Source organism: Cuculus canorus, chromosome 2, assembly GCF_017976375.1.
Source record: "Cuculus canorus isolate bCucCan1 chromosome 2, bCucCan1.pri, whole genome shotgun sequence".
Taxonomy (NCBI): Eukaryota; Metazoa; Chordata; class Aves; order Cuculiformes; family Cuculidae; genus Cuculus; species Cuculus canorus.
Window position 1 is genome coordinate 128,275,056 of NC_071402.1, and position 23,342 is coordinate 128,298,397.

At 37.8% G+C, this 23,342-nt stretch overlaps 1 protein-coding gene across 1 annotated transcript in view; it reads left to right on the forward strand.

Moving 5' to 3' along the window:
- MACC1 (MET transcriptional regulator MACC1) overlaps positions 1-17,724 on the forward strand; it is a 35,246-nt gene extending 17,522 nt beyond the window's left edge. Inside the window, exons 2-5 of the mRNA XM_054060370.1 lie at positions 4,829-4,943; positions 7,264-9,302; positions 11,663-11,851; positions 17,502-17,724. Coding sequence (XP_053916345.1) covers positions 4,829-4,943; positions 7,264-9,302; positions 11,663-11,851; positions 17,502-17,717 — 2,559 coding nt within the window. The 3' untranslated portion in view covers positions 17,718-17,724. The remainder of the gene's footprint in view (positions 1-4,828; positions 4,944-7,263; positions 9,303-11,662; positions 11,852-17,501) is intronic.
- Positions 17,725-23,342: the final 5,618 nt, after the last annotated feature.

Genomic DNA, 23,342 nt, shown 5'->3' on the forward strand with positions numbered 1-23,342 from the left:
CTGGCTCAGGAGGCTCAGTAACCAGAGAATATCTTACCTCACTATTAAAGACTGAGGCCAAGAAAGCATTAAGTATCTCAGCCTTTGTCACTATTGTTCCTCCTGCATCCTGTAAAGGATGGAGATTCTCCATGGACCTCCTTTTCTTTTTGATATATTTGTGGAAACATTTTTTATTATCTTTCACAGAATTGACCAATCTAAGTTCTAGTTGGGCTTTAGCCCTTCTGATTTTTCTCTCTGAATGTTCTCACTTCATCCTTGGAGTCCTCCCAAGATGCCTGCTCCTTCTTCCAATGCTCTTATACTTTCCTCTTTTTCCTGAGATCCACCCAGATCTCTCTGCTCAGCCAAGATGGTTTTCTTCCTCACCAGCTCATTTTTTGGCACATGGGGGTGACTTGCTCTTGTGCTGCCAGGATTTTCTTTTTAAAGAGCATCCAGCCCTCTGGGACTGCTTTGCCCTTTAGGACTGCCTCCCATGGAACTTTATCAAGCAGCCTTCTGAACACTCCAAAGTCTGCTCTCCAGAAGTCCAAGGTAGCCGTTCTGCTGACCCCTCTCCTTACTTCTGCTGTGACCGAGTATTTTAACATCCCGTGATTGCTGTGCCCCAGTCGTCCTCCAACCATCACATCTCCCATAAGGCCTTCTCTGTTAACAAACAGTAGGTCCCGGGGGGCACCTTTCCTAGTCAACTCACTTACCAATTGTGTCAGGAAGTTGTCTTCCACACACTCCAGGAACCTCCTAGACTGTTTCCTCTCTGCTGTATCATACTTCCAGCAGACATCTGGTACGTTGAAGTCTCCCACAAGGCCAATGGCTAGCGATTGTGAGACTTCTCCCAGTTGTTTGTAGAATAACTCGTCAGCCTCTTCTTCCTGGCTAGGTGGTCTATAGCAGACTCCCACCATGATATCTGCCTTATTGGGTGCTCCACTGATTTTTACCCATAAGCACTAAACTTTGTCATCACTATCATTAGGCTTAAGGTTATCAAACCCCTCTCTAACTCAGAGGGCTACCCCACTACCTCTCCTTCCTCACCTACGCCACCTGAAGAGTTTATAGCCAACCATAGCAGTACTCCAGTTACGTGACTCATCTCACCATGTTTCCATGATGGCCATTGTATTATAGCTTTCTTGCCTTACAATAACTTCTAGCTCCTCCTGGTTTTTGCCCATGCTACGTGCATTGGTGTACATGCACTTTAGTCAGGCTATCGATCCCACTACAATTCTGAGGGGAGTAGTCTTAATTTCTAAGTGAGTGCTCAATGAATTTTCTAACTCATCAATAATCTTTATATCTTTTCTGTCATTGGAAGTGCTATCCTCCTCTTCCTCTGAGGTTGCAGACGAAAGTTCCTTGCTAGCACACCATTCCTTAGACACTTCTAAACTCTAGCTTCTAAAGTAACTCTGACAACCCAACCTGGCAATATAACTGGCAAGTTATTTTTCCCATGACAGTTAAAAGTGAGCCTGAGGAATGAGGTACATCTCTACCGCCTGCTTCTGTTGCTTGTCTTGTCTCTACAAATGCATGAGCTCCATCTTCTCTATACAAAGGCCACAAATCATTGTGAATGATTGTATGGCTGAGTAGCACTATCTGTGTAAGGTGCATGTTGGGATCCATGAGGAGATACTGCCACAGGAGAGCTCTGCTCCTAACACAATCTGCTTTTGAAGAAGGGTTAAGGTTGAATGAAATTCAAATTGCTAGTGTTTTGCTCTGACATGATGATACTTTAAAAGGAATGTGTACTTTCTCATTTTTGAGGGCAAAGGCAGTGGGGAAATGTTTCCTTTTGGGATTTTTAAATTTTCTTCCTTACCACTATTTTAAGCACAGCAGGACATGTTTTCTTTGGTAGAAATACTGGAAAAAAAGAAAAAAAAAAGAAAAGTGTACTTGAATTTTAGAAGACCTGGAAGAGATTTCTGGAGGCATCACATGCAGGAAAAATGCCACTTGCAGAAAATCTGTCTTCTGACTTTTGTGAAAATGAACTTTCTACCTGAAACTTTCTTTTCCTTTTAATGTTTTTTTTTTTTTTTTCCAATATATTTTTCTTCCTCTTTAACAGAAGTGCTGCAATGCGCCTGCCAGCAGCACTTTGCGTCTTGACTCTCTTGCTCTTATGGGTCAAGCAATGCACTCCAGGCTTGAACGGCAGATTGCACCAGGCAAATCCTTTCTTGCTCTCATCCAGAAAAATGCTACATCTCTCAGCAATCCCTTAGGTTCAACTCACTTGGTTTCCTCCATAGCTGATCTCTTTCCAACCTCTTTACTTCTTCACACCCTGTTCTCTTCACACTGTAAGCTGATGTGCCATCAGTCAAATTATTCTTTACACCATTAAGCACTTATCAGTTTACATCTTTATTACTCAGCAGCTACAGCAAATGGAAAGCTTAGCTTCTGATTCTTCCTATACATAATTCACTTTTTCTGGGATTTGTAGCTTTCTCTGTTGGTGCTGATCAGCATCGTTTTATATACCACATATATTGATCTCTCTTCTTTCGTGAAAGATTGTTCTTCTGGATTTCTCCAGGTAAGCTCCTAATTAATAGGGCTATTCTATCAAAAGTTTTATTTGGCATGCTATTTTATCACAGAATAAACCTACAGAGAAGAGGGAAGCATTGGGGTTTCTTATCCTCCTAGTCTCATACAAAAGCACTGGGGATTCACGCAATCCCAGCACCAAGGCTGAAACTCAGGAGAGATGGGACATGACCCTAGTGTCAGATCATCCCCAGTGTTCGGAAGGCACGTTGCATGATACCCAGTGGCGTGTGTACAGGTTGTCCCCAGCATTTCCCACATGCCTCAACATGATGACCAAACTAGGTTATCTTTTGCTGAGGAATGTTTCTCTCTCTCCTGTTCTCTAATTCTCTTCTTGGCTGGCCTGAAGTCATACCTGTGTCACAAGGGCTCGCTCATCATGTTCTCATACCAAGGAAAGCTTGGGGGCGGAGTGACTAGGGCACGACTTATTTTTGAAAGTGGTTTTCCTTTTCAGTATCATCTTTTCCTGTCTTTGTGCCAGGCTAGTGGTAAAGGTTTTAAGGATTTCCCAGAGGCAACTTTTAGGAAATGGCTTATTCTATTTGCAGAAATTCCTAGTGTTTATAAAAGTTCTGTATGCAATCTTGTTGTTATGTCTCTGTCAATATACTCCCACTGTGTAAAGAGATTGTTTTTCTTTCTCTCCCTCTCTCCCTTTCCCCAAGGTTTCCTATTTCAGCCCCTGCATATTGACTTGCACTCTTGTACCCTTTCCTCGTCATCACTTACTGCCTCCTACTTCATACAGCTACCAAAACAGTTGTGGGTTTTTTAACTATTTAACCAATTGCTCTTAGCTTGTATGTTCCAATTGATAAAAAAGTAATCAGAGATTAGTCCTGGCAACAAATAGACTGCTATTCTAAAAAAAAAAAAGTAGACTTTCTTTTTTTGTACATTTATTGGAAGTTTAGACTATAGATACCTTAGTGGATCAAACGTCCCTACTCCCTGAAGTAGAAAAGTAGGATTAAAGTAGAATGACAAAAAAAAAAAAAATTCATATTTATAGTGTGCTCAGTTTTCAAATCTTTGAGATGCAGCAGGAAAGGGAAAACTTGTTTCTTTTGAAGGAACCAGTCAGTACACATTATCAAACATAGTCTCTCTTATTAGAGCTAGGAGGAATGATGACATTTTTGTGCAGGTGTGAGATGTCAGATCTTTGAACTACAGTGTTGGGACTGAGGATGCGTTTTAGTTTCTAGTTTGATTTTAGTGGGGCATTAATAGCAGAAGCCACAAAGTACCAGTCTTGGAAGCTAACTTTAATCTATCATCTGAAATCAGGACTTCAAGGCCAACACTTGATATCTCTGGCAAGCTGAAAGTCAGTACACCCCTGTGACAGCAGCATGGCTAGGTGACAGTTAAGCTTAGCCTGACCTCAGCCTTGCATCCTGCCTGAGTGCAAATCAGCAGCTGAACAGATTGCCATTAGCTGGGGATAGCTTTTGTAAGAACAAAAAAAGTACCAACTTACAATTGCAGTGGAAATAAAGATGTCTTAAACCATTGCATTGCCCAATGGAAACAGACAGCCAACTTCCAGTTTCTCTTCAGTAATGCTTTGAGGTAAAGTATAATTCCTTTTTCCCCTAGCTCGCCTACTAGAACTGTAACTGAAAATTCCTTTTTCTTAAAGCCACAGTAAAACCAGGCCCGATGCAACTTTTTTACCTTTTCACTTTTATCCCACCCCCAAAGTCATTCTTATACAGATTAAAATGAATGTTCACTCAGGGAAGAGCACAGGAAGAATAATAAAGAGGAAAAGCCTGGAAATATTTTATATTAATTGGCAAAGGAAGAAACAGATCTAGCTCTTCCCCTTTAATGCTTCTAGTCAAACTTGTCTGAGAGCGGGAATTAGGATGTTTATTTTTTAAAAAATGTTTCTTTATTCAAGACCTTCTGAATGGAAGTTATTGTACAATTGGCTCAGTTCCAATTGTGAGACAATTATTTGAGTTATTTGGCTTCACTACGGAGTGGGGTACCCTATTGTACTCTAGCTGCAACATCCAGTGTCTTTGCTGCAAATTTGATAGAAAGCCTCACTCAGGACTGTGATGCTCTTGGGCAGCTCCATAAATTTACTCATAAACTGCAACTTCACTTTTTTTTTTCTTCACCTGTGTCACTTCACAGGAGCAAAGCTCTATTATTCTTCAACAATTTCTCCTTTTTCAAATTGCATACTTCCTGATGTTTTAAACGTTTAACTGTTTCCCAGGAGGAAAACACTTCCAGTAGTGGAACAGCTTCCCTAACCAGTGGAGAGATTCCACGGAGCAGATCAGAGGGGACTTTGATTGATATGGATGACCGGACACCTTCAGTTGGCTACAGTATGTCTCTTCTGCTATTTTCTACAATAAGGCTCACCAGCTGAAGTCTGTGTTTCTGCAAAACTCTCTAAAGTGTCAAGAACAATAGCTACACTGTATGAGCCTGTAAATAATTTTTTCTTTTTTTTTTTCTCCTCTTTTTTTTCCATTTTTTGTCTTTAATTGTTTTTGTTTTGCTAATTATAGATATTCCTGAAATCAGGACACAAAGAATAGTCACGAGGTCTCCTAGGAAAAACCTTATGACATATAAAATAAGTCCTCTGTCCCCATGGGTCAAGCAGGTTAGGAAGAAGCACTGAAAGCATTAAATTTACATGAAGAAATGCTATTTAGGATATGTTTATTGGGAGGTGAGGATGAGAAGAGGGAGTTATTAGCTGATCTACATTGATTTAAGGTTTTAAGACTAGGAAGAACAAACTAATTCTGGAGTTAGCCCAGTTTAAAAACCTGATTTTTAGCCAGTAGAAAACCTTGGTTTGGACTTCAACTGCTAACCTGAGTTAAAACCAATGTTGCTTTAATCTCATTGCTACTGTAACCGAAAAGTTAAGAAACCTTCCCCTTCCACAAAGCCGGCATGTTCTTAGCTCTCCGTCTGGTAGCAGATATAAGTAACGGTGGGCCTGGCACTTCCTGGGTGAGTTAACAACAGGAATTATTTCCTCGCTAACCTCCTACACCTGAGTAAACTGTTCTGCTACCTCAGCATGAGAACGACTCTGGCTCTGCCAGAGTTTTCTGCTCAGACTTTTCCTGTAGAAACATGCCCCTTAGCATGGGGAAACAAACAAATGGACAAACACCTTAACATTTCTTTGGGTATCAATGAATTTTTTTTTAATAGATAATAAAGATCTAACTGTAATAGCATCACAGTGTAGGGAAAGCTTTTGACCTGCAGGCAGAAACAAAATGTCTTTCCAGCTGGTGCTTTAGCAGCTCAGCACCATCTGGTGGTCCTGGCTGAGGCTGGGTGCTGGAGGAATAGGAGACTGCTGCTGCCCTTGCCCTCCACAGCAGCTCACCTCAAAGGCTCTTGCCAAGACAACAATAAAGCCTTCCAGATGGGCAGCTGGGAAGAAGGCAAATTCAACCTTGGTTCCTCCAAAATTGGGAATTTTTTTTGAACTGTGCAAAAACGTCAAAGTTTAGTCTTTTCATCATAATTAATGACGAAACAAAAAGAAAACTGCTAATGTTTCAATTCTATAAATTTTTCTTTTTTTTTTTTTTGACTGAATGCAGTGTCATTCTTGCTATTGAGAAATAATTAGCAACCTTGGAGATTGAAGGTACTATGGAAAGTGCAATAAGGAAGGTAGGAAGGTATAGATATGCTGAAAGAATAGAAATGCTAAGTTTTCCCTCTGAAATTAAGATCCTTTACAAGAAGGGATGGTATAGTCTCTGTATGTACAAAAAAATAATGGCAAACTGGAGTGATAGAAATTCTTAGCAAAAAAAGTTGTAGGCACTCTATTCACTGCAGGAAGTGTGAGTCCTAATCAGCCTATAAACCAGCTTCTGTGAACAGTTATTAATATAAAATATAATGGCATCTTGTCTTCAGAGCAAATAGACATTACTCTTAATAATGAATATTCTTATTAGAAAGCATATTTAAATATCACATATACACCCCTACTTGTCTATTTAAGTGCAATCTCAGAAAAATTAATAGCCACAAAAAAAATTTCTCTCTGAATTTCAAATTGTACAAGAACTCATTAATTATACTAATGATTTTTTTTTAATGGAAAGGTAATGTTACAAAGTCCCCACTCCCATTGAGATAAATTGTAAGAGTGCAGTTATCAATTAAATGCATATGCACTAGCATGAAAAGGAATACTAAATAATGCATTTATCTGTACTGTCTACAATGTTTGAAATATGAAACAGCAGTTGTTTAATCTTCACAGAGAGATAGATACAAAGGAAGTAGATCCCATGGCATTTTGAAAGAGGCCAAAGATTATTGCAATGTAAGAGTTTAAATTTTATGGGACCTTAGCATACTCAATATCAGTTAAGAGTCATAGGAGTTAATAATGATCAGCACCTTGTGGAAGATGCTTTACATCCTTCAGCACTAATTTTTTGACAATGTTTCTATAATAAAGATTCTTAATGCTACTTAGAAATCAATATTTACACTCTTTAAAAACCTGATAGAGAAATATATAAATGATCTATATGTATTTTAGGAAGATAAATTTTGTCAACTGTTAGCTTCACAGACTATGATTTGGAAATTAATGGAATGTCTGGAGTCTCTGTGCTTTAGAAAATGCTTGTTTTTTCTTTTGAACAGATGTCAATGAAAGGAAATCAACTTTGGATATTGACTGGTCTGATGTATTCAAACATGCCCACGCTGTTTCCAAGACTAACCCTTTCTGGAATGAACTGTCAGCCTCTAACCCTTTTGTACACGACATAGCTGCTTCAAATAGAAATGAAAATAATAAATATATTTCAATCTTAAAAGGAAAACCCTATTTGATCTCTAAAGTTTCTAGCAACAGTGATTCTTTGGCTTCCTCAGGTGATGAGCTAGATATTGATTGTCTTCTAAGAAAGACTTCAGCAAGAAGATCTGGACGATCCAAGAGTGTCTCTGACTTCCTGGATATTGTTGATACCCGAAGATTTAATCCTTGTAAGACAACGCCTCAAAAACCTATAGCTTCAGACATGACATGGCTTCAAAATGACCGTGAAGCCTACAAGATGGCTTGGTTGAGTCAACGACAACTCACCCGCTCTTGCCTGGATTTAGAAGCCATGAGCCATAGTCCTGGATGGGCTCAAACTCAAGCTACAGACATTCATGTAGTTTGTAAACTGAATCATGAAGGGGGTTCAGTACAGCTACCTGACTCAGATATCAACATTCATGTCCCTGTGGGTCATGTATTACCAGGGGAATTCCAAGAAATTGGTTTAAAGGCTATTCTTAACCCTCCATCATCGTTTAACAATGAGCTGTCTAGCACTGTAAGTCCTCTGATAGAACTTACACTGAGCAATCTGAACACAAGGGAAGCCATTTTCCTAGAGGTGAAAGTTGCAGCTAAAGTGAAGAATGATCCACTCAGCCAAGTTATGAGTGATATTGTGTGTTTTTATAGTCTCAATAAAGAAGGGCCTTTTAAGAAGTTAGAGAATTGCTATGCTTATCAAGATACTATACAAGCGAAGCTAACAGACCTAAGTCATGTGCAGTATCTAGTGATTGCCGTACAAGCAAACAAAATCCAGCCTCCAGCAACTAACGTCTGGGACTATGTTGATAAAACTATCTCAGTTGGAATTTATGGTCCCAAATATATTCATCCTTCCTTTACAGCAGTTTTTACAGTTTTTGGTCATAACTACATTCCAGGAAAACTCACAATTTGTGATATTAAAAAGCAGGGGAAAAACATGCCTCCTGTTGTGTTTCAGCTATGGGGAAAACATACATTTCTTCTTGACAAGCCACAAGACCTAAACATTTCTTTGGTATCCTGTGATCCAGATTTTGAAGTAAAGATGGAAGACCGAAGCAAAGACATTAAAGAGGAAGAGCTGAAAACTGGTGAAATGGTCCACCAACAATTCCTGTTTTCCATGCTTGGATGCAGGGAGATGCATTTCTTTGTTTTTCTTGTTCAGATTAAAGTCTTAAAAAGTAGCCAAGTAACACAGTTCCACGTTACAACCCCTGATCCAGCTCCAAAATTAAGTGGAATGATCAGTAGGTCAAAGCACTTACAAAATCGCAAAGAAATCAAATCTGCACCTTTGCTTTTAATACCAACAGTTAAATATCCAAAATTTCAAGATAAAACTTTGAGTGTTAATACTTACGGAGTGGCTTTGAAAACTGTATTACGTCAAAATAAGATTGACTACTTGCTAGAATATTTTAAAGGGGACACAATAGCACTTCTTGGTGAAGATAAAGTAAAAGCCATTGGACAAACTAAAATAAAAGAATGGTATGTAGGAGTTCTCAGAAGAAAGATTGGTCTTGTACATTGCAAAAATGTAAAAGTGATTTCCAAAGAACAAGCAATGGACACTGATGATAGTGAGATAACAACCAGGCATCTGGTTGAACAGATTGCATTGCCATTCAAAAAACTGACTTACATCTACGCAGTAGTTCTGTCTACAGTATCAGAGAGTGTTTATGACTGGAGAGCTTTGGCTGAGGTGCTAGGATATTCATGTATGTCTTTAAATGACTTTAATGAGGCACATGTTGATAAAGAATCAGAGAGAGTTGCACATGTTGTGAAGAGGATGAAGGAAGACTGCCATGCCAACAGAAAAAAAAGACTTTTTCTTTATGAACTCATTGTTGTAAGTATTGAATGAACTAACTTGTTTATAGGGAATTTATTGTCAAGAAACTACTCAGTAGTAATATGCAAACAGAAAAACATGGTCTTGCACGCTCGTGGGAATCTTTACAAACCTGAACATATTACTAAAAGTTGTAGATATCTATGTATGGAAAATACATCCAAACTCTCATGAAAGATAATACCTTAATGAATTAATTCTAAGCAGTGTTCTGTAAATTTTTCAGGAGGCTTGTTCATTTACTACGTTTACTGAGTTAACTTTTTTTTTGCTTTTAAATGGCCATGACTGAAATAGTTTTGTTTTTTTGTGATAGAAGTCATCATGGCAAATTGCTTTCCTGAGCAATGGACATTCCCTTTGTGAACTTAGCAACCTTATGGTGTGGAAACTCCATTATTTAAATATCTTGCACGTCTAAGTTTGTTTCATCGTTTTAAAGCAAGGAAATCCTGACCCACACGTTGAAGGCAACATTTTCTATCCACATCACAACTGCACAGTCAATGTTGTAGCAACCTAATGACAGTATTGCAAGTATTTCAGTACATTTTCATGAGCCTTATTTGTAAGGCACTGGGCAACATCAATGTGATTCAGTACTGTTACATGCGAATCAAAACTTGGTTTTATTCTAAATGCTTCTGGGTAATTGGTTACATTGTTAACCATCCTAAGTTGGTTATGGATCTTTGGAGTTCATGATTACTCAATACTATTCTTGGCTCTGACTGAAAAGTCTACCAGTCTGTTTCAGGACAGAAGACATTTAAATTTCTCAGATGAAAATAAAGTATAAAAATGAGTGTTTAAAAATTCGCATTGTAGCCTTTCATCTAAAGCCTTTTGACTATGAATTTCAAACCTGAACAGGGTTTACTTCCCATAACTAGTCTATCCCCTTTAAAGTGCTGACAGCAAGTTCAGTAGGATTCAGAAAGTTTTGGTAACAGTGGCCATTTAAAATTCTGCATTAAACTGTGGAATAAAACTGAGCAAGCAGAAAGTACAGTTTAGCTTATCATGTTTCTGTACGAAAAAGGGAGGGGGGAGTTAAAGATGCAAATGATCCAAACTTTTAATTGAATACAATGAAAAAGCAAAAAGTGAGCATAAGTATATTAACAAGATGTCCCGTTTTGTTGAGATGTATGTGATTCTGAGCTTCAAAGTGCCAATACAGGTCCCTGTCTTTGTAAAGACAGAATTAAAGCTAGGTATCATCCGTGTCACTTTTCGGTACAATTTCCTGGTAATTTCTTTCAGTTTTTATGTTTTTATGTTCAATAGCACTCCTGATTATCAGAACAAAGGCAAACTGAACAACTTTGTCTCCACTTTATGCTAAAGTATAGAGGGATTTGGTACTGTACACTATAGTCTGCTTCTCACTACTGTGACTTCAGTATTTCTTTCTAGAGGCGCACTACTATGAGAGAGTTTGTGATCCACGTTGAGTATTTTCTGGCTAGTTGCATTAGACAAACATTTTGCCTACCAAAACTTCTATTTTTTGCAATGAGGATTTTGTTTTGCAATGAGGAAAAGTGTTTTAAAATTAGATCACACGTATGTCTGATTTCTGCAGAAATGCTTGATATTTGATTACAAATCAGTATCATAACCCAAAGAAAACTTCTCAAGTTTGTTCTTGATCTTTCACTGAAAACATCAACACTTTCAGTAGAACATTTTGCTTTTAATTTGAGGAGAAGAAAAAGCAACACCTATTTTTCTCATTAGCTCATATCCAAGCAAAGAAAGGAAGGAGAATTCAATATATCTACGTTTCAGGATTTCACTCCTGGAACCATTTTAATTTCCTTGTTATTAAAAGATCATTTGGCATTGGGAGAGTTTTATGCTCAGAGTTCTGCTTAATGGTCATCTAATTATCACTTCTGTGGGAGGAGTAAATCTAAAGGTCTTGGCTAACATAATGATTTTCCAGAAAAGCAGCAGACAAAGGACCACACCTTAGTATAATCGTGCTCTAACTTAATTTTTAAGTTTTATGTCATACTTTTAAGAAGCTAAATTCGATGTCCCAAATATTTTTTGTTGGAAAAGCATGTTTTCTCTTTAGGATCTGTAAGCTTGGCAGGATCCACGGGACACTGGGATGCTGAAGCAGCTCAATGCCAACTTAATTTTTTCTTAAGTCTGTGGGCAGTTTTCCTATTGAACTTTTGGCAACATCTTTTTGTCAGAAAAATTGTTACATACTTGTAAGAACATAAAATAGACAGAAAGCCTTCCTATCTGCTTTGAAATGCAGAATAGTGTTAAAAAAGCAAATTATAATGCTCTCTTCATTAATACTGGTGAAGGAACACTAATGCAAATGATCTTTACAGGCACTTTTGAAAATTGATTGCCAAGGATTAGTGGCACGTCTTACCCAGGACACCATCATTTTGACTTCAGCTGTCAAGCTTGGAAAATACTGGCGGGAACTTGCAGAGAAGCTAGCCCGACTCACAAAGCAGCAAATTGAGGCTTATGAGCTACCCCACCAGGGGAAAAATGGCACAGTAGCCCTGGAGGTAAGGCTCTGGTGTCACGATGTGTACACACTTGCTCCTCCACATAAACACAGCCAGGAACCTTTCTTTTTCCTTGCTTTGTGCATGTATTTCCTTTTTGCAGCTTGGCCTCCTTATTTAATTTGCATGCTAGGAATTCTCACCAACTTTTGCTTGCAATTAATTTAGATATTCCTTTGAGGCTGGCTGCTCAGTGGTATTGTCCCTAATTAATTTGCTGTGGAGGTGCTGGTCTCCATCTTGAACCTCATCTCTTTGCAACAACCCCAAGCACCACTTTCAGTCCCTTCTTATTGTCCTGTCCACTTGTCAATCTTACACCTGTGCTGTCATTTCAGACAGTGAGAAAAACCATCCAGTCCTTCTAGGAGCCACTTCAAATCACCTTCAGTTCAGCTTTTGCTCTTTCCACTGAAAGGAATTTGTCTCCCACGTTAACACTTGTTCTTTCTATGTCCGTGTAATGTTTGTCACTGTGTAGCTTTAGTAGCATGACTAGAGGTTGGAAGCTCTGACACAAATTCCACTTCTGTCCTGTTAGATGAGCACAGCAAATCCATAGCAAATTTCATAGTTTTTCAGGTAGATCATGCAGTTTATTCTTCTTTGTAAAGCACTCTTGCTTATATAGAAGTATGATTTTTTCAATAGAAGTCAAGTAAGTTGTCCTCTCAGATGTATTTTAGTGCATACACACCTAAGGAACAATTTATGTGCATAATTGTATCTTGAGTGCCATTCGAGGTGCTGGGAGGTACCCATGGCATCCATGAAACATCAGACATGTCACAACAATTAGGGTGGGACCTAGTCCATATATCTGAGCTGAGGACCAGTCTGTGCTCCTGGCACGCCTTTGCCTGGGCAGCCAAGGTGCTTTCAGCATTTCTCTCCTCTTTAACACTGAAGCATGCAGGTAGGTCCACTGTTTCCCACAGAGTTGTGCCAATGACTTTTAGGTCCCAGACTGGGTTTTACCCTGAATATTCTCTTTTATAAGCTTTGCTGAATGATGCTCAAGATGGATTTTCTGCCTTGACCTCTTATAATCGGGCTTCTCTCTCCCTCTGTCTGTACAATCGTCCCCTGATTACTGCAGGTAATGCACATGATCCAGCCTGAATTCCTTCTCTCTCACCTCTCTATACCACAGGAATCGCTATTTCTCATTCACAGGTTCACAACTCTTCAGTATAATTTTTTCTTCCTTTTTCATTCCCTGTAGCTGATTCTTTCTGTTCCCTGCCAAACATATCCTTCTTTCAGCAGTCTTAATCCAGTGAGTCTTTCATCTCAGTTTATCTGCCTGGTGATAGCTATCAAGAGATTTCTGCTCCAACCATGAACCACCACCTCTCATTCCCTTTGAATGCTCTGCCCTTCCTATCCCATCAGCATTTGACTAAAACTCTACAAATGTACTTGCAGGGTTCTGCATTTTCCTGGAAAATTCTCTCCATTATTGCTGTTTGCAAACACAACTTCCTCCTCTGATCTTGCTGTTCTCTTTGAGCTATTTTGTGTATTTTATTTGTTCAAGGTACGTTAGTTGTGCCTGGATGCACCTTCCTGCTTACTTTTTTTTTTTGTCATAAAATTCTTAGCCCCTACCCAATCTCTAGTCTACTGCTCTCTTTTATTGATTAAAAAATCACCATGTTATTGGCTGGTTTTGCATTACCTTATTAAAATGCTAAAATAAAGCAGAATATGAATGCTTGTCATTTCTACTCTATGTCTGTGGGTTTTTTTATTGTTGGATAGTGCCTTATCTAACTTCTCAGATCATTGTTTTACTTACTAAGATTGATGTTTTTGTCTGACAATACTCTTCTACAGAAGGAATTATAGACCTGAACAACATGTGACTCCACTGGCTTCCATGATATTTGGAAATGTTTTCTCCTTCGCTAACAGACAGCTGAACTAAAACAATATTAAAACTCTTTTTCACCACTATACCTATTTATTTTAATATATTTTTATATATATGTACTTAATATATAGTTTATATATATGCTTCTATAAATATTTATACATATACACAGTTAATATGTATTTTTGTATATTTATATATATATATACTTTGTTTTAAGTGAGTCTATTCCCCTGAATGCCATTTTCTGCCTCTTACATGCTCTTCTTTTATTTTAAAGAGTTTTTAATGTTATTTTTATGATAAACCCCCTACAACATTCTCTGCCATTCGGTGACAGTGTCTGCTCCCAGAAGACAGTGCTGCCAAATTAATCATAAAAATTACAATCATAGACTATGGTTTAATTTTTAAGAGAATATTCAACAATCAAAGATGAGAAATTTGCTCTGCTTTTATGTTGTTTCTCAAGGATTAGGATGGGCCCATGGGGAATTTATTGGTTTCATGTGAGCTTTATAACGGTTCTTGACCACACAGCTGTGAGTTCAAAGCACACCAGGTTTCTAGCACTGATATATCACATAAACACTCAGTGTCCTTACTGTCCTCTGAATTTAACCTTATATCTCAGAACTTTCTACTGAATTTCAGGGCCTTCTTCTGATGTCTGGGCTTCTTAGTGCTCTGGTGAAGTGAACCTCTACAAAGAGGGAGCTACATTCCATTTGTAAACTTTTGTGTATATTGTTCAGCAAGGCTGTAAAACTAATACGGTGTAAATTCATACCCTTGTGAAGATGCCTCCAGCATAGATACAAGGTTAGCATTAGTTTGACTACTTTCAGAATGATTGCTGATCATCACATTTACTTATCAGGTATGAAAATCTCTGATTAAAACCATCTTAGCCCAGCCTGAGATTTTCTAATGGAAAAACTTTCTCATCAATAACAGTTGGTGGTGTGAAAATGGGAAATCAAGAAAAGATGGGGGAGTAATAAACTCTGATTATTGAGGAGTATATCTGAAAACACTATCTAATTCGTTACCCATCAAGGACTGTTCTACTATCAAGAGGATTGAATAGTTGAAAAATGTTTCTGCTTTTAAATTTAGTATTTTTCTTAGTGGGAGAAATCTCCTCCCAGATGATCACAAAGGCAACTTGAGGTACATACAATTGGTGCTAGATTTTGAAGTGCTTTTCATCAGTAAATTCCAAATAACTTTACAGAGGATGTAGGTATAATTATTAGCTACTCAGCAGAGGCAGTGGGACCAGAGGGAAAACTCATGCACGCAGCTGAGATGAGACTTGCCCAGCATGCTGCAGTGATTTAATATTTTGTCTGAAAATCTACTTTGATATAATTCAGGAATGTCAAATGCAATTCAGTTCAACCATTGCCTTAAAGTATGTTGTTTCAGGGAAGAACCTGCCTTAGAAGTCTAATTTGCAGTCTTAGTTCAATGTGACGGGCATGTACATTACTGCTGAGTTAATCATGCATCACCGATGACCAGTTTATAAAGCTTTTGATTTTCTCCCACCCTGCCACCTCCCTTTTCATCTTCTTTCCTTTGTCCCAGAGGAAAAAAAATCAGCTGTGGCAAAGTAGAGGGAAACAGGGTTTTATTTTAGGCATATTTCAGCCAATCCTCTGATTGCACAGTGTCAGACTGACCTTCAGCATAAGTCAAAGCATAACATCTTTTCATACTCGTTGTCTTTTCATACAGTTGTGAAGATTCAAGGCTGTACCCCAGTACTTCAAGTAGCTAGGTCCAGCTGCAATATAAGGAAAGGAAGCAAGAGGCAGTGAAAAGGCATAGCCAGCAGCAGAATATCAGGAAATCCCAGCTTCTCTCTTTGGCTACCTTGGTTATCAAGCTAGAAATAGGAATAGAGAAACTTTCTGTTCTCAGCATAAATATGACAGCAGTGAGCTGCTTTATTTCATTAAAATATATTGTAATAGCTAGTATTTACAGTATTATATTACAAACTTCTTTTTCAATATAACCTGTCCAATAAAGGAAAAGAACTCATCACTCTCCTTTCCATCTACCACTAAATTACGTTTCTTTCTTTCTTAACCTTATGGATATGACTTAAGTTAGACTTCCTTAAAATGAGAAGTAGGCACCATTCCTTTTTGGTGAACAATGATACTCTAACCTCCTGTAGACCTAAAACAAGAAACTTCACTGAAAGCATAGGCACTTCTTTAGAGATTAAACTAAAGGCAGAAACCAGACTAATCAGACTGTGAAATATACTACTGGGGATATGAGTGTGATGAGGTTTTCCATTTGCAAAGAGAAAGGCAGCAGAAATTGAGGGAGATGTTAACAGAAATTACACTAGAGTCAAACTCAGGGTAAGTTGGGAGTTCGTAGCCCATATATGGAGAAAAGTTCAGAACTATGAGTAAAGAAATTCTTCTCCTACTTAGTTCCTCAAGGGATCAAGTAAATAAAGTTTAAATTGAGGAAGTAAAGCTTTATGTTGTGTGTCATTTGTAAATTCATAGGATTATCTTGAGGAAGTAACCAATTTCCTTCTGAATTATCCTTCAGAGCCATGAAAACTGCAATTCCACTAAAAGGGAAAGAAACATTAAAAAACCTTCTAGAATTTAAAGACTTCCCGATCGCTTCTGTAAATGTATAAATACGCACACATCACTCCATAGGCTTTTATCACTATGCATAAGTGTGTTTCTCTTAAAACACCAAATGCTAGTACCTTTGAGGAAAGTGATGAGTTTATTTGTGCCTTTGTGTATCATCCCTACAATTACTAACTCAATTGCTCTTTGTAAAATCTTTGTTGCCAATGAGGAATGGGAAACCAGAAAGTGGAGAGCACAAGTTTATTTTGGAAAAAAGCAGTTGGCAACAACAATCTTTTTGTTTGTAAACAGAGCAAACTTACTCTGGACATCAGCACTCTGAAAGATGCAAGTCCAGCTTGGTACCTGAATCATGATGCTATGGCTAAATTAATGTCACTAGACCAATGAAAAATTACCCCTGCTAAGGATCTGCTTCGTATTTGTTTGGCCTAAAATAAACATATCATAGTTTAAAACAAGGAGCACTGATAACTTGTCCTTTCATTCAGTTTGTTTCTTGCAGAACACTTTTTAAATTGCATGTCCTGATTTAAAAAAAGAAATTAATTATAAAAGCTTGCGACTCTCCTGCTTTTGGAATGTTTGGGATTTTGTCAATAGATCATCTTCAGGAAAATATTTTTGTAAAGATAAGAAGCACATTTAAATTTTCCAGGCTAAGTAGGGGGACAGTGAGATGTTCGTTAATGAGACAAAGGGAAGCATTAACCATCAAAAGTGCAGCCAGTCTCTAAATAAGAAAGGTGCTGTTTGATGTATAAGTTGCAAAAATGTCTAAGGGGAAAAGTTTTTTCCTTACATCCCTGTTCTTTGAATGATACTTTCAGACAGAGATATATTTCTGCTTTGTGATAATAATTTGAATGAAGAATTTATCTTCCTATTAAATACTCCTTTAAGAATTTGAGAGTTTCATAGAAATGAAGTGCATAAGGTTACCGGAGTTTTTATATCAACACGTCTTTTATGATAAAGCATGTCAGTGTGGCTAGGGATCACTTATTTTCTTTTTTTCTTTTCAATGGCTTTTCTACCACTGGAAAGATATACCTTGCTTTTTTTTTTTTTTTTTTTTTTTTTCATAATTCAGTTTCTGCAACTAAACTCTTTTTTTCTTCCCCTTTGTTCTCAGATGATGTGGAAACCTGCATATGACTTTCTCTACACATGGAGTGCCCATTATGGAGACAGTTACAGGGATGTCTTACAAGATCTGCAATCAGCATTGGATAAAATGAAAAACCCAGTAACAAAACATTGGCGAGAGTTAACTGGAACATTGATTCTTGTAAACTGCATGGAGGTGTTAAGGGCAAGTGCTTTCTCCACAATGGAGGAAGAAGAATAGACTACCATGACATGTTTTTGGAAAAAAATCTCTTGGGAAATTGTATGGTTGATATTTTTGTTTCAGTGCTAGTTGCAGAACAGGAAAGAATGCATTTTCTTTCACCTAAATTTATGCTGGGTCTCACCCCATGGTTCGCACGTAAAGATCACCAAGACTTGCTAATGGCTATTGAGTAAATAAAAAAAGCGTGGGTAATTAAACTCATGAGGTCAACCAAAATTACTTGAATTCTATAGGGTAGTTTCTAAAAGAAGTTCCTTCTGATTGCACTGATTTCTAGGTGGAGATAAGTTTTAAAAACAGAATTATGGATGATTTCACCCTGTAGGGTCTAGGTTTACGTTGTTTTCAATGGAGCATTTAAATCTAAATATTTAATACATTATTTTAATTGATGCCCAAAGTTCTCAACTCAGTCAATGGGTGCAAGGCAGCCCAGAAAAAAAACATTTAAGATTCTTCTGTCCTCAGTTGGAACAAGATTAACCTCCCCTTCTCATAGAACATAAATTCAACAGTTATTTGCACCTAGAAAAACAGGTTTGTGCTGCTCAGTCCTTCCAAAATAGATTCTGGAGAGGTAAATAGGGAAGAATGGCTTTGTAGGTATAAGTGCTGTGGACAGTTCATACTCCTGTTGATAAAATTTTTTCTTCCTTACTGTATGAAGAATACGAGTGATGGCTGTTATTTTCTCAAAAAAAAGGTAACAGTGGGGTGCTTTTCAGATTCATTTATTTATATAGCAGTTAATTATCATTAGTCATATGTTCTAAAAAGAACCCTGCTTAGATGCTATCAGTAAAAATCTTTCAGTTGCTGAGTAGCTTATTATAAATACAGAAAATACAGGCTGAAGAACAGTTACAGGCTAACTATCTTTATTTATTTTTTTTAAGATAAGATTTTAAATACATTTTTATTTGAGGTAGCTCTAAGATGTTAAAGCAATTTTGACCACCTTTGATCAAAGTAAATTCAGAAACATCAGCAAATACTTGTGACAACCACCTGAAAAGAAAATTGGCATTCTGCCATTGCTTGCAGTTGACAAGACAAAGCCAAATTAATTCAGTAGTCCCACAAAGCAGTAGCATTTCATTTCAGAACCTGTTCTTCCACTGTTGTCTTATTTGATCTCTTCTAAGAAGGGAGGTCTTATGATTTAACATTTAAACACCTTTCTTCCCCTCCCCTTTCCTCTAACTTGTTTTCTTTTCTACTTTCCTTAAGCTTTCCCAAAGCATGTGTAGCTGAGAATGAGGCTGAGGAAGGAGGACTTGCTTCATTAGGGAGAAAGCTCACTCACCAAAAGATCCTTTAGCATCAGGGCATGACTGAATTAGCATGAGTGCAAGTTATGTGGCTTTCATGGACTTGCCCCTCATTTGCAACAGAAAGAGGAAATCAGCTCACAGAACAGTAATTGTTTATGCCGATCAAGGAAATGTGGAGAAAAAGGAGGCAGATCATCAGAGGTCCCTGTTGTTTCAGGTGCTAGGACCTGTTCTATGTCTCGTCCTGTGCAGTTTTAAAAAGGGACACAGAGAAAATATAAAATATCATTCTCTTGTTATGAGTATGCCTGTGCAGAGACCAGCTTGTCCCAAAAAGGGAAGAAAGTATCTGTTGCTTTCTCTTTTGCACTGCTGGGTAAGGAAAATGTACATACTGTTTCCTTTTAAAATGAGCTTCTTTGAAAGTAAAATGATTAATTCAAATATTAAGGTTATAAATATTAAGAGATATTAAATTAAAATAAATTCTTTAAAATAATACTTACAATGTACCACTTTATACTCCCAAGTATATCTTTTATAGGTTTCCCAGGTTGCTGCTGCTATCACCATAGCCCCCGCTCATAGCAGAGACTGTGAAACCTGAACAGAATTTTTCAGTGGTGCAACAGGTCACACATCATCTCCCTGCTTGAAACTGCAGGGAAACACTTTTTGCTCTCTAAGAGATGAAATACTAGAGTGGATGACAGAGTTAGTCTTTCAGCTTCACTATGTTTTCTCACCAGCTGATCTTCATGCATCCCGGCAGGCTGTGCCCCCTTACTAAATACTGCTTAGCCACTTTTTTTTTGTCTTGTGTTCCTTTCCACTCTCTGCCCCCTCCCCCCTTTTTTTCTTTATCTTTTTGGTTTTCCTCTTTTGTTAACCTTTGTGCAACAGCTAAGGAACTTAGCTGAGTGTTGCTTCTGAAGACGGGGCTCTGCTTCTGTCCTTATTTTGCACATCTTAATTTCTTTAGTAAATGTGTGTTCACTATATGGCCTATGAAAAATGAAAGTAATTTCTTTTTACTGGAAACAGGAAAATACAGGACTGTACTACTAGTCAAAAAAGGAGGAAAAGCACGAGAAGCACTATTGGTCTGTGATTCTACCAAATATGAAGGACAAGCTGCCCAAAGCCTTCAAGACTGAAGGACAATCCACCCTGAGAAGGCAGCCAGTTATCAGGAACTCCAGAAGAGAAATGCTCAGGCAACAGAATTTGCTGTCAGTTATTGTCATGACCAGGCCCTTTCATTGCTTTGAAACAACAGCAAAGTTGTTTCTGTCTTGAACAAGAGTTGAATTTGGCCCATTAGGTTTTTCAAATATTGACTTAGCGAGTCAAGGTTCCCTTAGCTTGCAGAATTAATCAAATAGTCCTCCAAGTACATTTTTTTTAAAGGGAATTTGTATCTGTCTGTATTTGTGCTCTATTCCGGGGTCTTTGACTGTGGGCTTTGGTTGTTGTGATTCCTGTTTTGCTTTAATCATCTGCTCATATGAATGAAAAATGCACTCATGAAATACTCTGTTTACTTTAGCAGCCCACACTGGATATATTAAAAAAAAAAAAGGTATTAAATCTCCATATTTCATTAGTGCACTAGAATTCAAAACCACAAAATGCCAGCTGAGAGTGAAAGCAGCTGCACTGAACAGAAATGCACAACTACAGCACATGGCTTTGGTAAACACACTCTGTTCTTGACCTTTTCTTCTTTCCTCCCACCCTGTCAAGAGAGAACAGCTTTCCCATGAGCCCGCACACATACCTTCTTGGGTTTCTGTGAAGCAGGATGAGTTTAACAAGTCCTTGGGAGGAGACAAGGAAAAATACCAGCCCCTGGTCTTTGCCTTAAATGACCCTCTGTTTCCAGGTTTCCCAGTTTCTTTGTGTAGCCTGGGGAAAAGAGCTATGTCAGCCAATTCCATTTCCTTTTGTATGTGTGGGCAGAAAAAAAACCCTAACCCCTTCACCATCCTTCTAACCTCTGAATAGATATATTTCTTAACCAAACAAGCAAATGAAAATGTTGTGAGCACACTGATTGCTTTATGATTCCACCTACCCATGAAAACTGGAAAAATGTTTCCCTTGGTTGTGGATGCATCTGAATGGGATACACACCTTTCACAGTGGGCAGCAGCAAGGAAAATCCAGCTATCACTCACGCTAAAAATGTTGTATATGCAATTAAGTTGGGAGCCATTCCTGTTGTAACAGTGCAGAGGCATCGGAGATCTATGCCATTTAATGTCACATTGCCATGACATATTTCTGGATTAATAACAGTCAAGACAGGAGAGAAAAGGCAAATTGTTCCCCCACATAATTTCTAGTCATCCAGCTGGGTTGAGAGAAAGATTCAGTTCCTTATATTTCCAGCTGGGTTGAGAGAAGGATTCAGTTCCTTATATTTCACTTGCCTTTTTTGGAAAGCAGAGGGTTAGGGAAGGAAAATTAAGTTTCTTTTAAAATATAAGTAAAGGGCTACTCCCCCAGCCAGTTTCCAGGCAGCAGGTTGGATGCTAATAGCAAGCTGCAACTTGAGGGTTGGGCAGGGACATTCTTTATGGAATGGTTCAGGGAAGAAAAGAAGAATAGACATCAGCCATCTTTCTTCCTATTGAGGCCAGAAAAATGGGGAGAGGTGGGCAAGTGTCTCCTAAGTATTTTTTTTTTCTGAAAATGACTGATTTTTACAAATTCTGCTTCTAAAATTAAGCTGTATGAAAAGCAAACGTTAAGAAGCTCCAAAGGAACAGCTTTATTTTTGTTGTGTTGAGTTGACTTGAAAGAATTATTCTGAAAGTATTTCTGGACTCAGTAAGTGATCAAGCCAACAATGATAAAGGCAGTTGTTTAGAACTGCAGATGGCAATGCCATGTTCCCAGTGATCCTTTTTTTTTTTCATCAGTTAGTAGTTTGGTCAGCTATGGACAGATGAACAAAATATAAATATAAAGCTTTGCTGTTTTGTTCTATTTGTGTCATAGCTATGAAAATTGCCTGAAAAAGACCCTACAGTGAAGAGTAAGTGGGTTGGATAATTACCCCTCTCAGGAAGAACACGTAGCAAATAGCATTCTACACATTAGTGCAAAACACAATTGATCTATTCAGTTCTCTGGAGAAGCTCTAGAACAATTGTAGATATGTAAAGAAAATGTTAGTCCAGTGTGAGTGATAACCATTGTTCTTGACAGTTCTGTTGTCAATAAATGTCTACAGACAGTATGGGATATAGTTCTTCAAATAACCTGTGGTTATTCTAGTACAGAAAGTGCCATTTTATATTTGTTGTCAATGTGTGAGTGTGTGTGTGTGTATATATATGTATTTTATCTATTTTTTTTAACTTACAGTATATATTTTTAAACAAAATAAACAAAGGAAAACTATATTGTGCACTGGAATCTTGCATGGATTTCATTTTGCTTTTATAAGACAAAGAAGAGAAAAAGAAGATAGCCGAGGGGTAAAGGACTGTGGTTCTGTTAATACAAGGGAAATGAGCAATGCCTTTTGCACATTTTTCTTCATTTAGAAATTCTGTGGGTTAAAAAAAGGAATGTATACTCCTTTCAGTGTGTTCATAAGCAAAAGTAATTTGCTTATATTTCTTTCTGAAATAAGACGAACTTACTGTTGAGAAGAGGTCTGTCAGTGGCGCTTGTTGGGGAAGCCAGGCCCCTTCACAAGAATATGCTCTCAAATTTTTGTTGCACAATCATAAAAGTAAGTTTGAAAAGGCAAATCTTTGATTGAAAAGGTCAGTCAAAACTAACACAAGCTTCTGAACCTTCAGTAGAAAGAAATAATACCGCTGACTGCTTTTAATTGAACATTTATTTCAGTTTTCTCAAATAAAAATTTTACTTCTGATCCTTTCAGTTCAAATTATCTGGTAATACAGTTTATATGTGTAATCCTAAATTTAAAACCGGGACTTTAATTTGAAACTCAGTAGCAGCAATTACTATACCAACTGGGAAGTCCATTTACATATCCATTCTGAGTCCTAAGTTTTAAAATGTAAATGAACTGGCCTGCCAGGAATAGGGATGGCTGCATAATAGTTCCAAGACAGCAGACAAAGTGCATTCAACTCCACTCTGTGACTTCAGAGCTTCAAACATTACATTTATGGTAAATTCAGAACAAGACCTAAAATACAGCCTTGTCAAACACAAAACCCTAAGAACAAAGAGAACCAGGAGTGACAGGGAGGAAGTGAATAAGCAATGACTGCTCAGTATGTCTCATAACAATGAAGTTATCAGACAATGGGCTTAAAAATAAGTGAAAGTACCTTTTCACACAGTGAGGAATTGG